Source organism: Aedes aegypti, unplaced genomic scaffold (genome assembly GCF_002204515.2).
Source record: "Aedes aegypti strain LVP_AGWG unplaced genomic scaffold, AaegL5.0 Primary Assembly AGWG_AaegL5_hic_scaff_1388_PBJ_arrow, whole genome shotgun sequence".
Lineage (NCBI taxonomy): Eukaryota > Metazoa > Arthropoda > Insecta > Diptera > Culicidae > Aedes > Aedes aegypti.
The window spans coordinates 11,319-30,990 of NW_018734820.1; the positions used below are offsets into that span (position 1 = coordinate 11,319).

The 19,672-nt window shown below is 37.7% G+C and overlaps 1 protein-coding gene across 1 annotated transcript in view; it reads left to right on the forward strand.

Annotated features, from left to right (window-relative positions):
* The first annotated feature begins 750 nt into the window (after positions 1-750).
* The window catches only part of LOC110680436 (semaphorin-1A-like), a 41,762-nt gene continuing 22,840 nt past the window's right edge, over positions 751-19,672 (forward strand). Inside the window, exon 1 of the mRNA XM_021856233.1 lies at positions 751-1,384. Coding sequence (XP_021711925.1) covers positions 1,222-1,384 — 163 coding nt within the window. The 5' untranslated portion in view covers positions 751-1,221. The remainder of the gene's footprint in view (positions 1,385-19,672) is intronic.

Here is a 19,672-nt window from a genome sequence, read left to right on the forward strand (position 1 = left end):
TAGATAATCATATTTTAACGTCTTTGGAGTATTTAAACTTATTTAGCGCTGAAAAAGTGGTCTCTTTTAATGCATAGGAAAAATTGGCCTATACAGTCATACATGTCGATCCATAAGGTTTTTTTGGTATTTTTGCTTCAATGCTCTCAAGGTGTTTCTTTTTTAGTTAAATCCTTATCTAGGCTGAGTCCTTGTTCCTTTTCGTTATGAAATATTGTAAGATGGGTTTAAAAAGTATTAAGAGAAATCATACATGTCTTCAGGTATGAAAATAAAATATCCAAACCGTTATTTCTTACATCAAACTATCAGAATTATACTATACTAAGCTGAATCACTAATGTGAACATGCATCGAAGCCATGCCTCAAGAGCACAAATCTAGGAACCAGAAAACAATTCACTCTGAAAATTTGATCGATTGGACACCACCAGTCAGTGACCAATCGATCAAGTTTTCAGCATAACCAGTAGTCTGGTTCTCCAGATTTGTGCTCTTGAAGATTTGATATTTGGCTTCAATTCATCTTCGTCTTATATATCGATTACATAGAATACATATATCTAAAATTTCTTTGTTAAACAGCATGCAAAATTTATAGTCATGAAGCCATAAGATTTGCGAAACTGATTTCCAGATTGTGAAACCTGCAAAAAGTGTAGTGTTGTCGATTCCGCCTTATACTTATGGCTGAAAGTTGTGCTTCTAACTAGCTATAAAAAATGTCGCTCAACCACTAATTTAGTTCGTTTTGCTTTTCTTTTCTTCTTACAGATCATAGTCTATCGGTGAAATGTGCAGTCGGCGCCAACGGACAGGCAAAACTGACCTTCTAAAGTGTCCAAGAAAAGCACCAACGTTGTAACAGTCAGGTTGCCATTAATTAAGCAAGTGAACACGTTCTCCCATTGGCAAAAGCTCTGACGGACACGAGAACTGACATACAGATGCACACACCGGCCATTCACCGTAGGCCCATGAAACCGACCGGAGTATTTTAAGGACCACATTAGCTAATAAATGCAATCTCTAATTAGCCAGATAATCAAACACCGCACAGCAGCGCTACTGACAATGCACCGAGTGTGAAACGGAGTCAATTGAGCCCCACAGGGAAGGCGTACTCAAATGCCCCAAAAGCCTAGAGGCATTATATAGAGAATAGTGTACTCAAATATACGTAGCAGGAAAACCTATAAAGTATCGCAGAAAAGCACAAGCATGACGACGACCAAGACGAAGGAAACCGGCAGCAGATCGGTAGCGATGCTGAGGAGGCACCTGCACCCATATCTGATCGTCCTTTTAGTGTTAGTTAGCTGCTGTTTAGATAGGATTGACAGTTGGACACCAGACGTCCTGACCAAGTCATACATTACATACGGTAAGTGGGTTTTATGCATCTACCCCTTTCAATGCATTCATGCAGGTGATCTCACTTCATTTTACAACCCGATGCGTACCCCCATAGGGTGCGTCTAATTAGGAAGTGGTCGTGTGGCTTCCCCAAGCTGATATTTGATACGTTTTTCTCGAATTTTTATTATCCCACATGATCCGCATAATGACTTCCGATTCTTGTACTACTTGCTGACGGCTACCAGAAACATTATTTTATGACCCTTCTCGTTGGATGAGCACTTCCGCACGCCGACTTTGATCGATGCTATACGGCTTCAGTAGGGCTAAAACTTATTTTGCAGGGCAAATATGCTGCAATTTTCAAGCCTCCAACGAAAAATGGACATGTGTTACTTTGGAATCGTAAAAAATATTGACAACTAGGGAAAGTGTACCAGTTATGGCCATAGTGGTTCCCTATTTGGCCATACGTGTCTTCTCGAAAACTTTCACATTTCGAACATTTTTAAATGTTTCAGCATCAAGATATATTCGATGTCAAACTGCTTAAACATACAGAATGATCAAAAATTTGAAGATAATCAAATTATCATGTATGGCGAAATAGGGAACCATTATGTCCATAACTGGTACACCTACCCTAATAACAATTTTATGACTACATCGAACAGCGAATGTATTACTTGCAATTATAGATTGGATTATAAAAACCTCTGCAATTACATATGTACATGGTTTTTAATGATTTAATAATGCTAATCGCTGAACGAGCCTTCCTTAGCCGATTGGTTAGAGTCCGCGGCTACAAAGTCAAAGCCATGCTGAAGGTGTCTGATATCGATTTCCAGTAGGTCCAGGATCTTATCGTAATGGAAATTTCCTTGACTTCCTTGGGTATAGAGCATCATCGTACCTGCCACACGATATACGAATGCGAAAATAGCAACTTTGGCAAAGAAAGTTCTCAGTTAATAACTGTGGAAGTGCTCATAAGAACACCAAGCTAAGAAGCAGGCTCTGTTCCAGTGAGGACGTAATGCCAAGAAGAAGAAGAAGAACTATTTTAGAAATTGCATTAGAAACAGTCACATAGATTTGAAGACATAATGTTTCCATAGGCGTGGAGTGAAGAACTAGCCAAATGTATTAAAATTATATTGATAATCAAAGGTCCATCGAGTTAGGGAGGCATCGAGTTACAGAACACAAGATCAGTGCAAATGCGATCTAATGGACCATCGAGTTAGACATAAAAACCCACTTTTACTATATTGCCCATAAAAGCATAATTGTCCCATATTGATTTTCGAACCAACGTCTTTTTTCATCGCAACAAGCATGTTATAATATGTACTTTACTGGTTATATAAAAATTCACACACTTTGTTTGAAAATGTTATGGAAAAATATGAAGTTAGCGTAGTCCTATATTGAAAAACAAAGGCAGTACAGTCTGTATATGAACTTTACATTCCAATACCAACGGCAAAAGTTGAATTATGTTCAAGTTTATATTTTTTGCTGATCAAAAGCAGCAAAATGAATAATCTGTGCGGTGCTGCCAAATGTATATGGCATGCAAAACTGTACTACAAAATTATAAACATTTGTATGAGAAAGCAAATTTCAAACTTTGAGAATTATTTTCTCAATGCTTATTTTTTTCCATATGGGACACTTATGCCTTTATGGGCAGTATGGTTCTTTGACTCCATATCGAGATACGAAATATCGAGTAAGGGAGAGTTTTCTGTATAGTAGGCTGTATAACATAACTATTTGTGTGTAAGTAATGGCAGTGTTTGCAATTTCTCATCGTAATAGGCAAAACAGCCAATCTGTCATGAAACGGCTTACTTTCCTGCACTTGAAGTATGCAGTGCGGAAATAGTCAATACGTAACTGAAACCAGTGCTGTAATTATTAAACACGCAACGCTTTCTCATTACGCAACTGTTTTGGGTTGCGTAATGAATCATAACACAACATTTCTGAATTTGTAACCATTCTGCAACTTGTTCCGTAAACTACTATTACACAACATGTTGCATAAAGATTATTTTTATACACTAGTCGTACATTTATCCAACGAGGCTTACCGAGATTGATGATTACGACGAGCGCTGTAAAAATCGAGTTCTGCACTGACTTGCGCACAACATTTTTTTCAATTTCTTAAAAGTCTTCTTGAGAATATCAGAAATCAATACAGGTTTGTTTTCACAACCCCGAATACAAATTCTTCGTTGTGTACCAAAGCTAATGATTTAAAATTTCAATTCAATTTCGACCTCATATTTAATTTTGGCAGTTATTCACATAATGTTTTTTAATTTTAATAGAATTACTTGATATAATATATATATATATATATATATATATATATATATATATATATATATATATATATATATATATATATATATATATATATATATATATATATATATATATATATATATATATATATATATATATATATATATATATATATATATATATATATATATATATTATATATATATATATATATATATATATATATATATATATATATATATATATATATATATATATATATATATATATATATATATATATATATATTATGTATATATATATATGTATATATATATTTTTTTTTTAATTTTTTTTTTTTGATTATATCAAAGCTTCAATGTCACATTTGAACATATATCTTCAGCGGACAAAAAAAGGCTCAAGGAAATCAGCTTGCCAGAATTTCGTTCTGGAGGAGAACCGAACATAAGAACATACTGGAAATGCTTTCCAGAGTTTTATCTGAAAGTGGTGAAATCTTCCAACTGCCATATTCTCGATTCGAAGTCTTCGTCACTTAACTATCTCAAGACCGTATTGAGTCATTATTTTTTCTTTGATTTTCACCAGAAATTACAAAAGAAGTTGTGCGAGATCGCAGCAAGCCACGCACGCGAGTGGATGTGTTTCAAACCAGATATCACGATTCTTCTCGTTTCCACGTATTATTTTTATTCGGCTGGCAAAATTGCAAATCGGCTAAAACCTAAATTTTAATGGATCTAGCATTTATACAATTATAATTACATTGTAGTTCCAACCTTATTGAAATGTATTGTGATATTGTGTGCTTTGTGAAAAACTAACACGGTAAAATATCATTACGGCTAGTGGAACAAATTATAATTCTAGAAAAGCGGATAAAAGTTATACAGTTTCTTATATTTTTGAAAACATGACAAACAATAATTGCCGTTCAAATGGAATATGGCAACGGCAAGTGATAAAGAAGAAGTCACCATTGTATTCGTTGGACAGCAAAGTCCATTTAATGAATTTAGTTAGTTCGTTCCGATACACTCTTTAAATGTGTATGTTTTAAATAAAGACCAGAAGTCGATTGATTCTTTATTATTCAACTAAAATTATTGCAATTACGTCGTCATCGCTTTTAAGAGAGCGAAGAAAGGCGCTTAAGCCAAGACTCTTGAGCCAGGGCACAAGGGAAAAATACCTGTGTCCCATCCCAGGAGAAGCAACTCATGGAGTGTGCATTAACATTCTTAGCAAAGCCACTCCCTTCTTCTTCTTCTTCTTCTTCTTCTCCTTTCTGACGTTACGTCCCCACTGGGACAGAGCCTACATCTCAGCTTAGTGTTCTAATGAGCACTTACACAGTTATTAACTGAGACCTTACTATGCCAATCACCATTTTTGCATGCGTATATCGTGTGGCAGGTACGATGATACTTTATGCCCTGGGAAGTCGAGAAAATTTCCAGCCCGAAAAGATCCTCGACCGGTGGGATTCGAACCCACGACCCTCAGCTTGGTCTTACTGAATAGCTGCGCGTTTACCGCTACGGCTATCTGGGCCCCTTGAGTCACTCCCAACGATTTTATATATCTCCCTAAAATGAGACGGTTGTACGATTGCCCCCGTTTCTTCCATTCTAAATTCAAATATTTGCGTTTATCATATTTTTCAAACGTGGGTAAACTAATCGCCGTAATTTTTTGAATTATCTTCAAACCAAAATCAGCACAGTTGGCCTGGCCATTTTAATATTTGTGACATATCACCGATATGCTGAAAATACTAATGCTGACAAGAAAATACTGGAAGAAATTCCGTTATTTCCAGGATGCTAAGTTTGGACAGAGTAAACAGAGCGATTTGATAACGTGGTTGGGCTTTACTACTTTGGGGGACCCTGATAACGCCCAACAATGAAGCAAAAAATATAATTTTGGACAGTTTTATGCATCTTCAAATCGTTATTTCATAGTCAGCATATAAATATTGACGGTATTCTTTTTTGCAAACAACCTGTATTGAAAATCACGCAATTTTCCACTGTTGGTGTGTAAATTAGAGTTAATCAGGCATACAAGAATATGTAAATATATGCATACAACGGTGCTTTATAGCGTCACCATGCGAATCTCACGCTACGTCTGCAAATATAAAGTATGTCGTGCTTTTCTAGTCAAGTGTGAAAAAATGCAAATTTCCGCTATTATGATTTCTGGCGGTCACACCTGTATCGCAATCTTCGAAGCGAAAACATTTCGAACTCCTAGTATGATAACATTAACCCGCGAATTCGTAGCTTGGAAACAACGCACTCAACAGTGCCCGTAAACGCATAACTGTCGCATAACTTGTCTATCAAAGTTCAAATTCTGCAGAATGGAACAAATTGAATAGAACCTTGGCAAAAGTTATAAGATGTCTGTAAATGTTAACCTTATCTCGATTACTATTGAATTTTGGGTTCGTTTTCCTGAGGTCAGTGAAAACATAAATTTGTGTTCGTTTAGAAAATTGGTGACCAAGTTTCGTGCATGGAAACGAGTGCTTGGCTTGAAAATAATCATATATCTGAGTTCGTATGAGACAGTAATGCATTCATGGGCAGTACACTCTCTGTTGGCTCTTTACAAACACAAAATTTATCACATCGAAGCGCCTGCTAGGTAAGTCTTGAACTAAGGGTCGACTAAGGGTTGCATTTTAATCGTCAATCAAAGTAGACGTGTTTTTTATTCGCTGAAACCCGCGCGCGACTCGATTTTGTTTTAATTATTCTATTTTTTGCGTACGTCATGAACTGCGAAATTTGTGCTTTGGACGCTTCTGCCGACTCGGTATTGTGGACATGTGCGGGGTGTCCACGTAAATTCCACGCAGCGTGTATCGGTGTTACGGTGCAGCGGAGTTCATTGAGGAGGAAAGATAGAAAATTGATTGACTTCACCTCATATGTTTTGCCTTGCTGTGAGTCTTGCCAAGAACTCGTACAAGCAAAATTGGACATAAAAAAGCTGAATGAAGAGCATAAACTTCTAACAGAGCAGCTCCATGCTAATACAGAAGTGTTGCATCGCTTCAATTTAAATAATGAAAAACCAAGCATAATCAACGAAGCTTTTGAAGGACTTGAGATTCTGATGTCTGCAATAAAAAATGAGCTGGCTATTATTAACAAGTCAAGTAGCTTGGCTGGAAGCGTTGCAACTATAAAAAATCACATAACGACGGTTCTTGACATAGTTGCCCAGAAAAACAATGATTATTTGACAAATACGTTAACATCATTTAAGTCCGATGTATCCACTGAGCTGCGGAACATAAATGACGATCTATGTCAAATAAATCAGCTGCAATTGGACATGGCCGCCACAACGTCTGCAAGTATGAACCCAAATTTATTTGTGGATATTGTCGACGAGCTGAAAGCATGGTCAGCAAACATATTGTCTACAAAAAGCATTGAACCGTTGACATATGAGGCGTATCCTAGTTTAGAAGTTGAAATGGAAAAGTCCGAAGATACTTCAGGATGGCGTTTATTAGGTGACAAAAAAATATGGAAGGCCGATTGGACTTCATATGATGCGCGCAAAATGCATCGCGAGCGGCAGCAAAAACTGGCTGAAAAGGCCAAGCAAAAACGTAAAAGGCGAAACAGATTGCCACAAAACACACAACAACCCGCAAGGAGTAAATATATGAATAAAAGTCACCCGCGTCCAACCACCGTTAACGGAAGAAACTACAATGAGCCGAGCTACAGGTATCAGGTATCAGAAGGCCGGCTCCAAAGGCACGTTCCCCACCAGTTGGGAGATTTGTGCCATCGCCATATTTGAGCCTATTTCATCATCTACCCGATGGGAGAGGAAAGGGAAGGGAAAGATGGGAGGAAATAGGAGTGGGTCCCTTGAAGAGGGAAGATCGCATAAGCGAAATGAGAGCATGTAGCTCCATACCACAATGGGTTCGAACAGCGCCCTAAAAAGGGCACTGCAAAACGCGTGAGCGTAAAGAGAGCCTATAGCTCATTACCACAGCGGGTTAAGAATAACAGGATGTCCTGAAGATTCAGGCTTCTGTATTCAGTTTCACTTAATAAGTGTTTACCAAGTAATTGGAATCGCATTTGCGCAAAAACTGGACAGTTACATATCAGGTGATACGAAGTTCCATAATCGGAGTCACAACTATCACACACAAATGAGTCAGCACGCTGAATATTTGCCATGTGATAGTTGAGTCGGCAGTGGCCTGTCAACGCTCTGACCAAGAGACTGCAATTCTGCTTTGACAGATTTGTTAAATACTTCGCCACCTTTGGAGATGGCTCAGTAATATACAATTTTGTTTGACGACACGACTCCAAACTATTCCAATATTGCTTGTGCTGAGTTGCCGCCCAAGAGTTTATCTGAAGCTTCACCCAGCACTTCGAAATTGGAATAGCCGGCTCAGGGCCAATGAAGTCATGCGATGCTCCATCGCGAGCTAGCTCATCAGCCAATTCATTTCCAGCGATGGAAGAATGGCCAGGTACCCATACAAGGTTTACAGAGTTGACTGAATTCAGTTCCTCAATTTGAGTTCGACATGCGATAACAAGCTTCGACCTTGAGTTGGCCGAAGCGAGAGCTTTTATAGCAGCCTGACTATCTGAACAGAAGTATATGACTTTACCCATTACGCGCTGTTGAAGTGCTGATTGCACTCCACACATAAGAGCAAATATTTCCGCCTGAAAAACGGTGCAGTTTCTACCAAGTGAGTAAAACTGATTCAGCCTTAGCTCACGAGAATATACTCCTGCACCAGCTCTACCTTCAAGAAGGGAGCCATCAGTGTAACATACTATATTGTTTGATATACTTCTTTCCAAATAGCCAGACGTCCACTCTTCCCGTGAAGGGAATTGTGTGGTAAATGTCCTGTAAGGAAAGTTACAAGCAATTGTGAGATCACTTGGAGCAAGGACAATTTTGTCCCAATTCACCAAAAGTGGAAACAACGAAGTGTGTGTAGATCTACGATTCACTGGATTTTTCTCCAGTAGATCCAGTACCCATAAACGGTAAGAGCAAGAAAGTGCTTCTTGTTTAAGATATATGTGTAGTGGCGCAACGTCGAAAAGGGCCTCGAGCGCTGCTGTGGGAGTTGTAGAGAACGCACCAGACATCGCCATCAAGCACATCCTTTGGAGATGGCCCAATTTTGATTGGATTGTTCTCACTTCGCCCTTTTGCCACCACACAAGACATCCATATGCCAATATTGGTCGAACAACTGTTGTGTAAATCCATTTGATATATTTGGGTTTGAGGCCCCAAGTTTTACCAAAGGTTCGCCGGCATTGACCGAAGGCCATGCAAGCTTTTTTGACTCTGAAATCAATGTGAGGTGTCCATGAAAGTTTGGAATCTAGAATGACTCCGACATACTTTACTTGATCAGTCACATTAATCTCAGTGCCAAAAAGACGTAAAGGTCGAATTCCATCGCGGTTTCGTCTTTCCGTAAAAAGAACAATAGATGTTTTATTCGGGTTAACCGAAAGGCCATATTGGCGACACCAACTCTCGACTACCTGAAGAGCACTTTGCATCAGGTCGAATAGGGTGCTTATGCACATACCAACTATCAGAGCTAGATAGTCGTCGGCAAATCCATAAGTTGGAAAACCGCAATTATTGAGTTGCCTCAATAGCGTATCTGCTACGAGATTCCACAAAAGTGGTGACAAGACTCCCCCTTGGGGGCATCCGCAAACACTCAATTTTCGAATCGCTGATTGACGCAATGTCGAGAAGAGATGTCGGTTTTTGAGCATTTGATGAATCCAATTGGTAATCATTGTAGGTAGCCCATGGTTTCGTGCGGCTTCCAATATGGCATCGAAAGACACGTTATCAAAGGCACCCTCAATATCCAAGAAAACACCCAAGCACGATTGCTTCTGAGCGAATGCTTTCTCGATATCGTATACAACTTTGTGTAAAAGAGTCACAGTGGACTTTCCAGATTGGTAAGCATGTTGATTCACATGAAGAGGCATGTTTGCCAAATAAACATCACGGATGTGATGATCGATAATCCGTTCCAGACATTTCAGAAGAAAAGAGGTCAGACTGATTGGTCTAAAACTCTTCGCTTCCTCATACGACGCACGTCCTCCTTTTGGGATAAACTTTACAGTAATATCACGCCAGGATTTGGGAATGTACCCGGTAGCAAAACTGCTTACAAGTAGCTTTTTCAAAACATGTTTGATAAACTCAAATCCCTTTTGGAGCAGAACAGGATAAATCCCATCCGCTCCTGGAGATTTGAAAGGAGCAAAACTATTAAGTGCCCATTGAATCGATTCAGTAGTTACGATACTGCGAGCCGAGGCCAGAGACTCGTAACTACATGAAAAGACATTTGATTCATCCGTAGATGCTATGTCCACACATCCGGGGAAGTGTGTATTGAATAAACATTCTAAAACTTCTTCATCGGAAGAAGTAAAGTCACCATTAGGTAAGCGAATTTCGTTCACTTGGAAATCCTTAGATTTTGCAAGAATTTTGTTCAACCGACTGACTTCACTCAAACTGGAAACATTTGTACAAAGGTTTTTCCAGCCGGATCGTTCAGCAGAACGAAGAGCCTTCTTGTAAGCCTTGCGAGCTGACTTGAACGACTCTGATCCAGCTGAACGGCGTCTGTTCCAACTCCTTCTACATTGTTTCCTGAGTCTAGTCAGATCGGAATTCCACCATGGGGTCCCTCTTGTAGTCTTTACAGACCGCAGAGGACATGCTTCTTCAAAAGCTTCCATAATGTAGGATGTTGTAGTATCAACGGCATCATCCAGATCACTTGGATTTTCAATGGACGGAGAATATCCATGAAATTTGGTCGCAACCAATTCAATGTAGAGTTCCCAGTTTGTTGACCGGGGATTCCTAAAACGCAAAGTCTGCGCAGTTACATTTGAATGTTCAAAGAAGATGTAGCGATGATCAGATAATGATTCCTCATCTGATACATGCCAATTCGTCAACTCGTGACTGATTCTATTCGAGCAGAGCGTTATGTCTAACACTTCTTCTCTATTAGAAACCATGAAGGTTGGGCGATTGCCTATGTTAAGTAATCCAAGGTCTGTACTACTTAAGTATTCCATCAGACTGGAGCCTCTCAAATTGATATCCGAGCTGCCCCAGATGATGTGATGAGCATTGGCATCACTGCCCACAATCAGCGGAAGGCCTTTTGTTACGCAGTGTACGACAACTCGTTTGAAGTCATCCGTTGGGGATGGTTCATCATGTGGTAAATATACCGAACAATAGACGTATTTCCTGTTGAGGTCACCAACAGAAACATCGATTGTGACAGCACATACATCTCTGGTAGTTAACTCAGAAATGAGTGTAGCAACGATTGCTTTATTAACGAGCACGCATGCGCGGGGCATGGAGCGCGAGTTTGCCATTTCAAGCTTGCTAAAAGTAGCAAAAACTGGGTCCACAAGGTTACCTAGATAGAAGTTCCCTCTACGAAAGTAGGGTTCTTGAACTAGCGCCACTTGGGCTGCACCATTTTGCATGAGTCTGCAAAGATTGATCGTTGCTGTTCTTTTATGCTGAAGATTGATCTGAGCTAACCTAACCGTAGCCACTACCCAAACTAGGCAGGATTAAGCTTTTTGCAATCTCAGCACGAAAAAGACCAGCAACGAAAAAACCAGATCGGTATCTATTTAAAGTCGCCAAAGGCGAAAGAGCACAGAATACACTGTGTAAAACGCATAATGCGAATCCATATAGGTGATAATTTAAATTAAATGTCAACATATTCATAATCCCACCCTTATTAAGCCTCAAGATAGAGACTGAAGAAGGGCAGCCGATTATCTCGGAGAAACATATTGTCTACAAAAAGCATTGAACCGTTGACATATGAGGCGTATCCTAGTTTAGAAGTTGAAATGGAAAAGTCCGAAGATACTTCAGGATGGCGTTTATTAGGTGACAAAAAAATATGGAAGGCCGATTGGACTTCATATGATGCGCGCAAAATGCATCGCGAGCGGCAGCAAAAACTGGCTGAAAAGGCCAAGCAAAAACGTAAAAGGCGAAACAGATTGCCACAAAACACACAACAACCCGCAAGGAGTAAATATATGAATAAAAGTCACCCGCGTCCAACCACCGTTAACGGAAGAAACTACAATGAGCCGAGCTACAACAGATGTTCCATCATCCATCAGAGAAATACCAGTAGGAACTGTTACAACCGTAGCAATACTAATGCCGCAGGAGATATTGACTTCAGAACAAATACTCCTCTTCTAGACAGAGAATTACTAGCAGCAGCGAAGGAAAGATTTTCGAGACCACCTCCCACTTCGTATCGTCCAACCATAGCATTCCAGAGAGGAGAAGTGCTGAACCCGTACCCTAGCGACAGACAACCGAATACGCCACACCGAACAAATGCCGCACCAGCACGTTTGAATGGAAGGTGCTCCTGCCAGTGTTTTTGCCAGAATTGACGCACTTCACAGAGGAAGGTAATATTAGTATCTTAACACGCAATGAATGTATTGCTAATAATTTAGGCTATGACGAAGGCTCAAATGACTGCGGCAACCATTCGAGTTGTGATAGGAATTGTATAAATTTAAATGATGAACACTTGAATGAATCTGATAATGCAAGGCATGATGTAGACCTTCCAAAAGCTTCCGAGGCTCTTGTTTATTGTCAGAATTTCAATCGTATGAGAGGATCTTCAAAAATGAAGCAAATCCATAAAAACATATTAGCGTCATCTTTTTCGATCATATTAGGCACAGAAACAAGTTGGGACGAATCTATAAAAAGCGAAGAAGTTTTCGGATGTGATTATAACGTTTTTAGAGACGATCGCGATTTTCTTATGTCACAAAGAAAATCAGGAGGAGGGGTCCTCATTGCAGTCTCTTCAAAATTTAATTCTGAAATTATTTGTTCTTCGAAATTCAAAGAGTTTGAACATGTTTGGGTGAAAGTAAATATAGAAAACGAAAAACATGTATTTGCATCAGTGTACTTTCCACCTGATCATGCCAACAAACATGCTTACGACTCCTTTTTCAAAAATGCTGAAGATATCATATCTGGTCTTCCCCCTGAGGTGAAAGTACACATGTATGGTGACTTCAACCAACGCAATGCTGACTTCATTCCTGATTTTGAAAATGAGGGCATCATGCTTCCAGTGGTCGGGGAAAATGAAACGTTACAATTAATTTTCGACAAAATTGCAATTTTGCGCTTGAACCAAATTAATCATGTAAAAAATCGGCAAAATTGTTACCTTGACTTTCTATTGACAAACATCCAAGAAGATTTCTACGTTACTGAAAGTATTGCACCCTTGTGGAAAAATGAAGCATTTCATACAGCACTGGAATACTCATTATTTATTCACAATAACTGCAGACCCACAGTGTGCGAATATGAGGATATCTATGAATACGATAATGCAAATTATGAAAACATAAAAAATAGAATAAACTTAATTGACTGGCAATCACTGATCAGAGAAGAAAATAATGTCGAAAAAGCTGTTGATATATTTTACAGTTTACTAATGGAAATTATTCGTGAAGAGGTACCTCTGAAAAGGAAAAAACTTTTTGGTAATTCAAAAAATCCCATCTGGTTCAATAGAAATATCAGGAATTTAAAAAATCGAAAGCAAAAGGCTCACAAAATTTATAAAAAACATGGAAGTGATGATAATATGCAGAAATACCTGGACTTATGTGAACAGTTGAACATTGCTATAAATTCTGCACTTGAAGAGTATAATAGAAAAATTGAGAGCGATATAAAGTCATGCCCAAGAAGTTTCTTTAATTATACTAAAACAAAATTAAAATCAAACAATCTACCATCAAAAATGCAACTTGACGATAAAGACGCTAACAACCCGGAAGAAATTTGCCACCTCTTTTCAACGTTTTTCCAAGAAATCTATACGACATTTTCAGAAGAGGATCGGGACCAAAATTATTTTTCATTCTTCCCTGCCCCCTCAAATGACATTAGTGTGCACCAGATAAGTGTACAAGACATCTTATCAGGCTTGAAAGGATTGGATGCCACAAAAAGTGCAGGACCTGATGAAATCCCTCCAGTATTTATGAAGAAGCTTGCTGTTGAATTAACATCTCCTTTGTTTTGGCTGTTCAATATGTCACTAAAATCCGGCAAATTTCCTAAAATCTGGAAGAAATCATTCTTAGTACCTATTTACAAATCAGGGAAGAAAACTGATATTCGTAATTATCGTGGAATTGCTATAATTTCCTGTATTCCAAAGCTCTTTGAATCCATTGTTAATAGAAAATTGTTTGGGCAATTAAGGAACAGAATTACAAATGCACAACATGGATTTTTTAAAGGCCGTTCCACTTCTACAAATTTACTAGAATTCACCAATTATACTTTGAATGCTATGGACAATGGTAACTATGTAGAGGCTCTGTATACTTTTTTTTTTTTTTTTTTTTTTTTTTTTTTTTTTTTTTTTTTTTTTTTTTTTTTTTTTTTTTTTTTTTTTTTTTTTTTAAATTTCTTTATTAGTATCATTCCAAACATTACATTCATTTCTTATATCTAGGTGTTCTGTGTTATTTGACAACACTATCATCCTAATTTGGTAAAACAAATTTAAGATTTAATTAACATTTTGTTAACAACATATTACATTTCATTTGCCGTAGCAGTTCAGTTTTTTTTTTTTTTTTACAGGTGAGTTGATTTCACCTGCTTATAAGAGAAAAAAAAAATGTTTTTAATATACTTAACCTAACTTAACCTAAACATATAACGCATTAATCGTGGCAATAGAAGATTGTAACGATTTTTGCCTGAAATTATTAATGATTGTATTTGACATTTGTTCCAATGTTTCAATATTGGATATTCTATGTAACTCATTGGTACTATACCAGGGAGGAAGCCTCAGAATCATTTTCAAAATTTTATTTTGAATTCTCTGCAGAGCTTTCTTCCTGGTATTACAACAGCTAGTCCTTATTGGTACAGCATACAACATGGCTGGCCTGAAAATTTGTTTGAATATCAACAGCTTGTTCTTAAGACAAAGTTTTGATTTTCTATTAATAAGGGGATAGAGACATTTTACATATTTATTACATTTGGCTTGAATGCCCTCAATGTGATTTTTGAAAGTTAAATTCTTATCTAGCATGAGCCCTAGATACTTAACTTCATCTGACCAATTTATTGGAACCCCTCTCATCGTGACAACATGTCTACTTGAAGGTTTCAAATAAAGAGCTTTTGGTTTATGTGGGAATATTATTAGTTGAGTTTTGGAAGCATTAGGAGAAATCTTCCATTTTTGCAAGTATGAAGAAAAAATATCCAAACTTTTTTGCAATCGACTACAGATGACACGCAGGCTTCGTCCTTTGGCGGAGAGGCCTGTGTCATCCGCAAACAAAGATTTTTGACATCCCTGAGGTAGCTCAGGTAAGTCAGATGTGAAAATATTGTATAATATTGGTCCCAAAATGCTGCCTTGAGGAACACCAGCTCTTACAGGAAGTCTTTCAGATCTGGAGTTCTGATAATTAACCTGAAGTGTACGATTTGACAGATAACTTTGAATTATTCTAACAATGTATGTTGGAAAATTAAAGTTTTTCAATTTTACAATCAAACCTTCATGCCAAACACTGTCGAATGCTTTTTCTATGTCTAGAAGAGCAAGACCAGTAGAGTAGCCTTCAGATTTGTTGGAACGGATCAAATTTGTTACACGTAAAAGTTGATGAGTGGTCGAATGTCCATGGCGGAATCCGAACTGTTCATTGGCAAAAATTGAATTTTCGTTGATGTGGGCCATCATTCTGTTCAAAATAACCTTTTCAAAAAGTTTACTGATGGAGGAAAGCAAACTGATTGGACGATAGCTAGAAGCTTCTGCAGGATTTTTGTCTGGTTTTAAAATTGGAACAACCTTAGCATTTTTCCATTTGTCAGGAAAATATGCTAATTGAAAACATTTGTTAAATATATCAACTAAAAATGATAAGCTACTTTCTGGAAGTTTCTTGATGAGGATGTAGAAAATTCCATCATCGCCAGGAGCTTTCATGTTTTTGAATTTTTTAATAATAGTTCTCACTTCTTCCAAATCAGTCTCCCAGGCATTTTCGAAAACGTTCTCTTGATTGAGAATATTTTCGAACTCCTGAGTAACTTCATTTTCAATTGGACTAGTAAGTCCTAAATTAAAATTGTGCGCACTTTCAAACTGCATAGCAAGTTTTTGAGCTTTTTCGCAATTAGTTAGTAATAATTTGTTTTCCTCTTTCAATGCCGGTATTGGCTTCTGAGGTTTTTTCAAGATTTTCGATAATTTCCAAAAGGGCTTAGAGCCAGGGTCCAATTGAGAAATTTTATTTTCAAAATTTTTGTTTCTTAATTGAGCAAAACGTTTCTTGATTTCTTTCTGCAAATCCTGCCATATAATTTTCATAGCAGGATCGCGAGTGCGTTGAAATTGCCTTCTCCTCACGTTTTTAAGACGGATCAAGAGTTTAAGATCATCGTCTATAATCACGGATTCAAATTTTACTTCACATTTTGGAATTGCAATGCTCCGGGCTTCAACAATGGAATTTGTTAAAGTTTCAAGAGCATTGTCAATATCAAGTTTAGTTTCTAAAGAAATGTTAACATCAAGATTGGAGTCAACATACGTTTTATATATATTCCAGTCGGCTCGTAAATAATTGAAAGTGGAGCTGATAGGATTGAGAATCGCTTCTTGGGATATTTGAAATGTAACAGGGACATGATCAGAATCAAAATCAGCATGAGTAATCAGTTGGCTACAAAGATGACTAGAGTCGGTTAAGACCAAATCAATCGTAGATGGATTTCTAGAAGAGGAAAAACATGTGGGGCTATCAGGGTATTGAATTGAGAAATATCCTGAAGAGCACTCATCAAATAAAATTCTGCCGTTGGAATTACTTTGAGAATTATTCCATGACCGATGTTTGGCATTAAAGTCACCAATGACAAAAAATTTTGACTTGTTGCGAGTCAATTTACGCAAGTCAGTTTGGAGCAAATTAACTTGCTGCCCAGAGCATTGAAAAGGCAAATAGGCAGCTATGAAAGTATATTTACCAAACTGTGTTTCAACAGAAACACCTAAAGTTTCAAAAACTTTAGTTTCAAATGATGAAAACAGTTGATGTTTTATACGCCTATGAATGATGATTGCAACTCCCCCACATGCCCCATCAAGTCGATCATTACGATAAACAAAAAAGTTAGGATCTCTTTTGAGTTTAGATCCAGGTTTTAAATACGTTTCGGTAATAACTGCTATATGCACGTTATTAACCGTAAGAAAATTAAACAGCTCATCCTCTTTACCATTCAGAGAACGAGCATTCCAATTTAAAATATTTAAATTATTATTTGGATCCATTAGAAAAACGTAATCCAATAACAATTTGATTTGTAAATTTTACACCTACTTGGACTGCTTCAGTCATAGTGGTGGCTTTGAACATTGCATCAATCATTAGATTCAATTGTTCAGTTAGAAAATTAAAATCAGAGGCAGACATGTCATGTGATTTCCCATTGGAATTTTCGGTAGACGAAGAAGCGGAGTTACCTGTGGCGGTAGGGTTTTTTCCATTTGATTTGAAACTAGTAGAATGGGTACCCATGGATCGAACAGGGGAGGAGTTCGAATTTCCTGCTACGATATCGGCAAAGGATTTACCGTGGGTAGATACATTCGAAATAGAAAGATTCGAACGGCTACCCGACGGATTAAAATTAGTTTGTGACTGAGCATGATTATGATCTTCCTGATGGGTATGATTCATGATCAAGCGATCGTTAACTGAAAAATGAGCATTGTTCGATACTCTACCAGGCAAATTCCGGAAACGACCGTTATCGTAACGGATATTATCTTTCATCTGCCTGGCACGAGCCTCAATGACCTTTTTTCGTGAAGGACAATTCCAAAAATTGGACTTATGGTTAGCCCCGCAATTACAACATATGAATTTGGTGGTATCTTCCTTCACTGGACAGACGTCTTTGGCGTGAGAAGAACCTCCGCAAATCATGCATTTAGCATCCATGCGACAATTTTTTGTACCATGACCCCACTTTTGGCACCGACGGCACTGAGTGGGGTTCTGGTAATTTCCTCCAGGTTTCTGGAAATGTTCCCATGTCACACGGACATCAAACATAAGTTTTGCTTTTTCTAAAGCTTTAATATTATTTAGTTCTTTTTTGTTAAAGTGAACTAAATAAAATTCTTGAGAAAGCCCTTTCCGAACAATGCCAGATTGGGTTCTCTTTTTCATAATGATTACTTGGACTGGGGAAATTCCAAGTAAATCATTTATTCCATTTTTGATCTCTTCAGGTGATTTATAGTCACTTGAGAGACCTTTCAAGACAACTTTGAACAAACGTTCAGTTTTGTCGTCATAAGTAAAAAATTTGTGCTTCTTCTCTTCAAGATGTTTGAGAAGAAGCTCACGATCTTTAAGAGTTTCCGGCAAAACGCGACAGTCTCCTTTCTTTGCGATTTGGAAGGAAACCTTGATTCCCCTAATGGAGTTCAAGATCTCCTGCCTAAATCCCCCAAATTCGGAACAACTGACCACGATAGGGGGCACTCTTTGCTTCCTCACTTGAATCAAAGAGCCTGGGCTAGAGGCTGCTTCGATTTGGTGTTCGGAAAATTTGTCTAGAGCATCGAACTGATTGCTCATTTCGATACAATTATTCATTTCACCCTTGGAAGAAACTTCGCATTCCGGGGAAGCGTCCTTTCTTCCATTCTTGCCACGTGTAGTGACAGTTTTAAAACCCACTTTTTTGGAAGGAAGTAGTGAATTCAGAGATTCACCCTTCCTTTTGTTTGTTGTTGATACCATGTTTAATTAATAAACGAAAGAAGACGTGACCTTCGAAAGGTTTTTTCCCAAGACGGTGTCCAAGAAGGATTACCACCGCTAGCTTTCGCCAACGGGTCCAACGAAAAATCGAAGGCGCGGGTCCAAACAAGGATCGTAAAGGGATCAATAGTAGAAAAAATAGTACTGAAAAGTACTGTTTTAGTAGCACTGAAAAGTACCGTTTTTAATTTTAGCACTGAAAAGTACTGTTTTTGTAGCACTGAAAAGTACTGTTTTATTGCTTTAGGTAGTTTTTAAGAAAACTTCCAAGAGCAGAGATAATTCGTGTACGCACAGCACGAAGGTACGATGCGCACTGGCTCTGTATACTGATTTCAGCAAAGCATTTGACCGCATTGATATCTCTATGTTACTCTTCAAGTTAGAAAAAATAGGATTTGATAAACCATCTTTAAACTGGATACAATCATATTTAACAAATCGGCAACAAATAGTGAGATATAATGGTAAAAAATCGAATCCTATCCAAGTTACATCAGGAGTTCCTCAAGGCTCACATCTAGGACCTCTTCTTTTCATATTATATGTAAATGATATTTCCTACATTCTTAAGCATATAAATATTCTTATCTATGCCGACGATATGAAGTTATTCATGGAAATCAAGTATGCTAACGACATTGACATCTATCTGAGTGAAATATCTATTTTTGATGAATGGTGTAGTAAAAGCCTACTTCAGTTAAATGTTAAAAAATGTAATTTAATTACTTTTAGCAGAAAGCGAAACACAGAAGAAACAACTGTAGTTTTAGGAAATCAAATCGTTGAAAAATGCGATAGGGTCAGAGATTTAGGCGTAATTTTAGACTCAAAACTCACTTTTATCGATCATTACAACACCATTATACATAAAGCAACAAATATGCTTGGTTTTATCAAACGCTTTGGTTCTAACTTTAATGATCCATACACTATTAAAACTTTGTACGTCGCTTACGTGAGGTCTATAT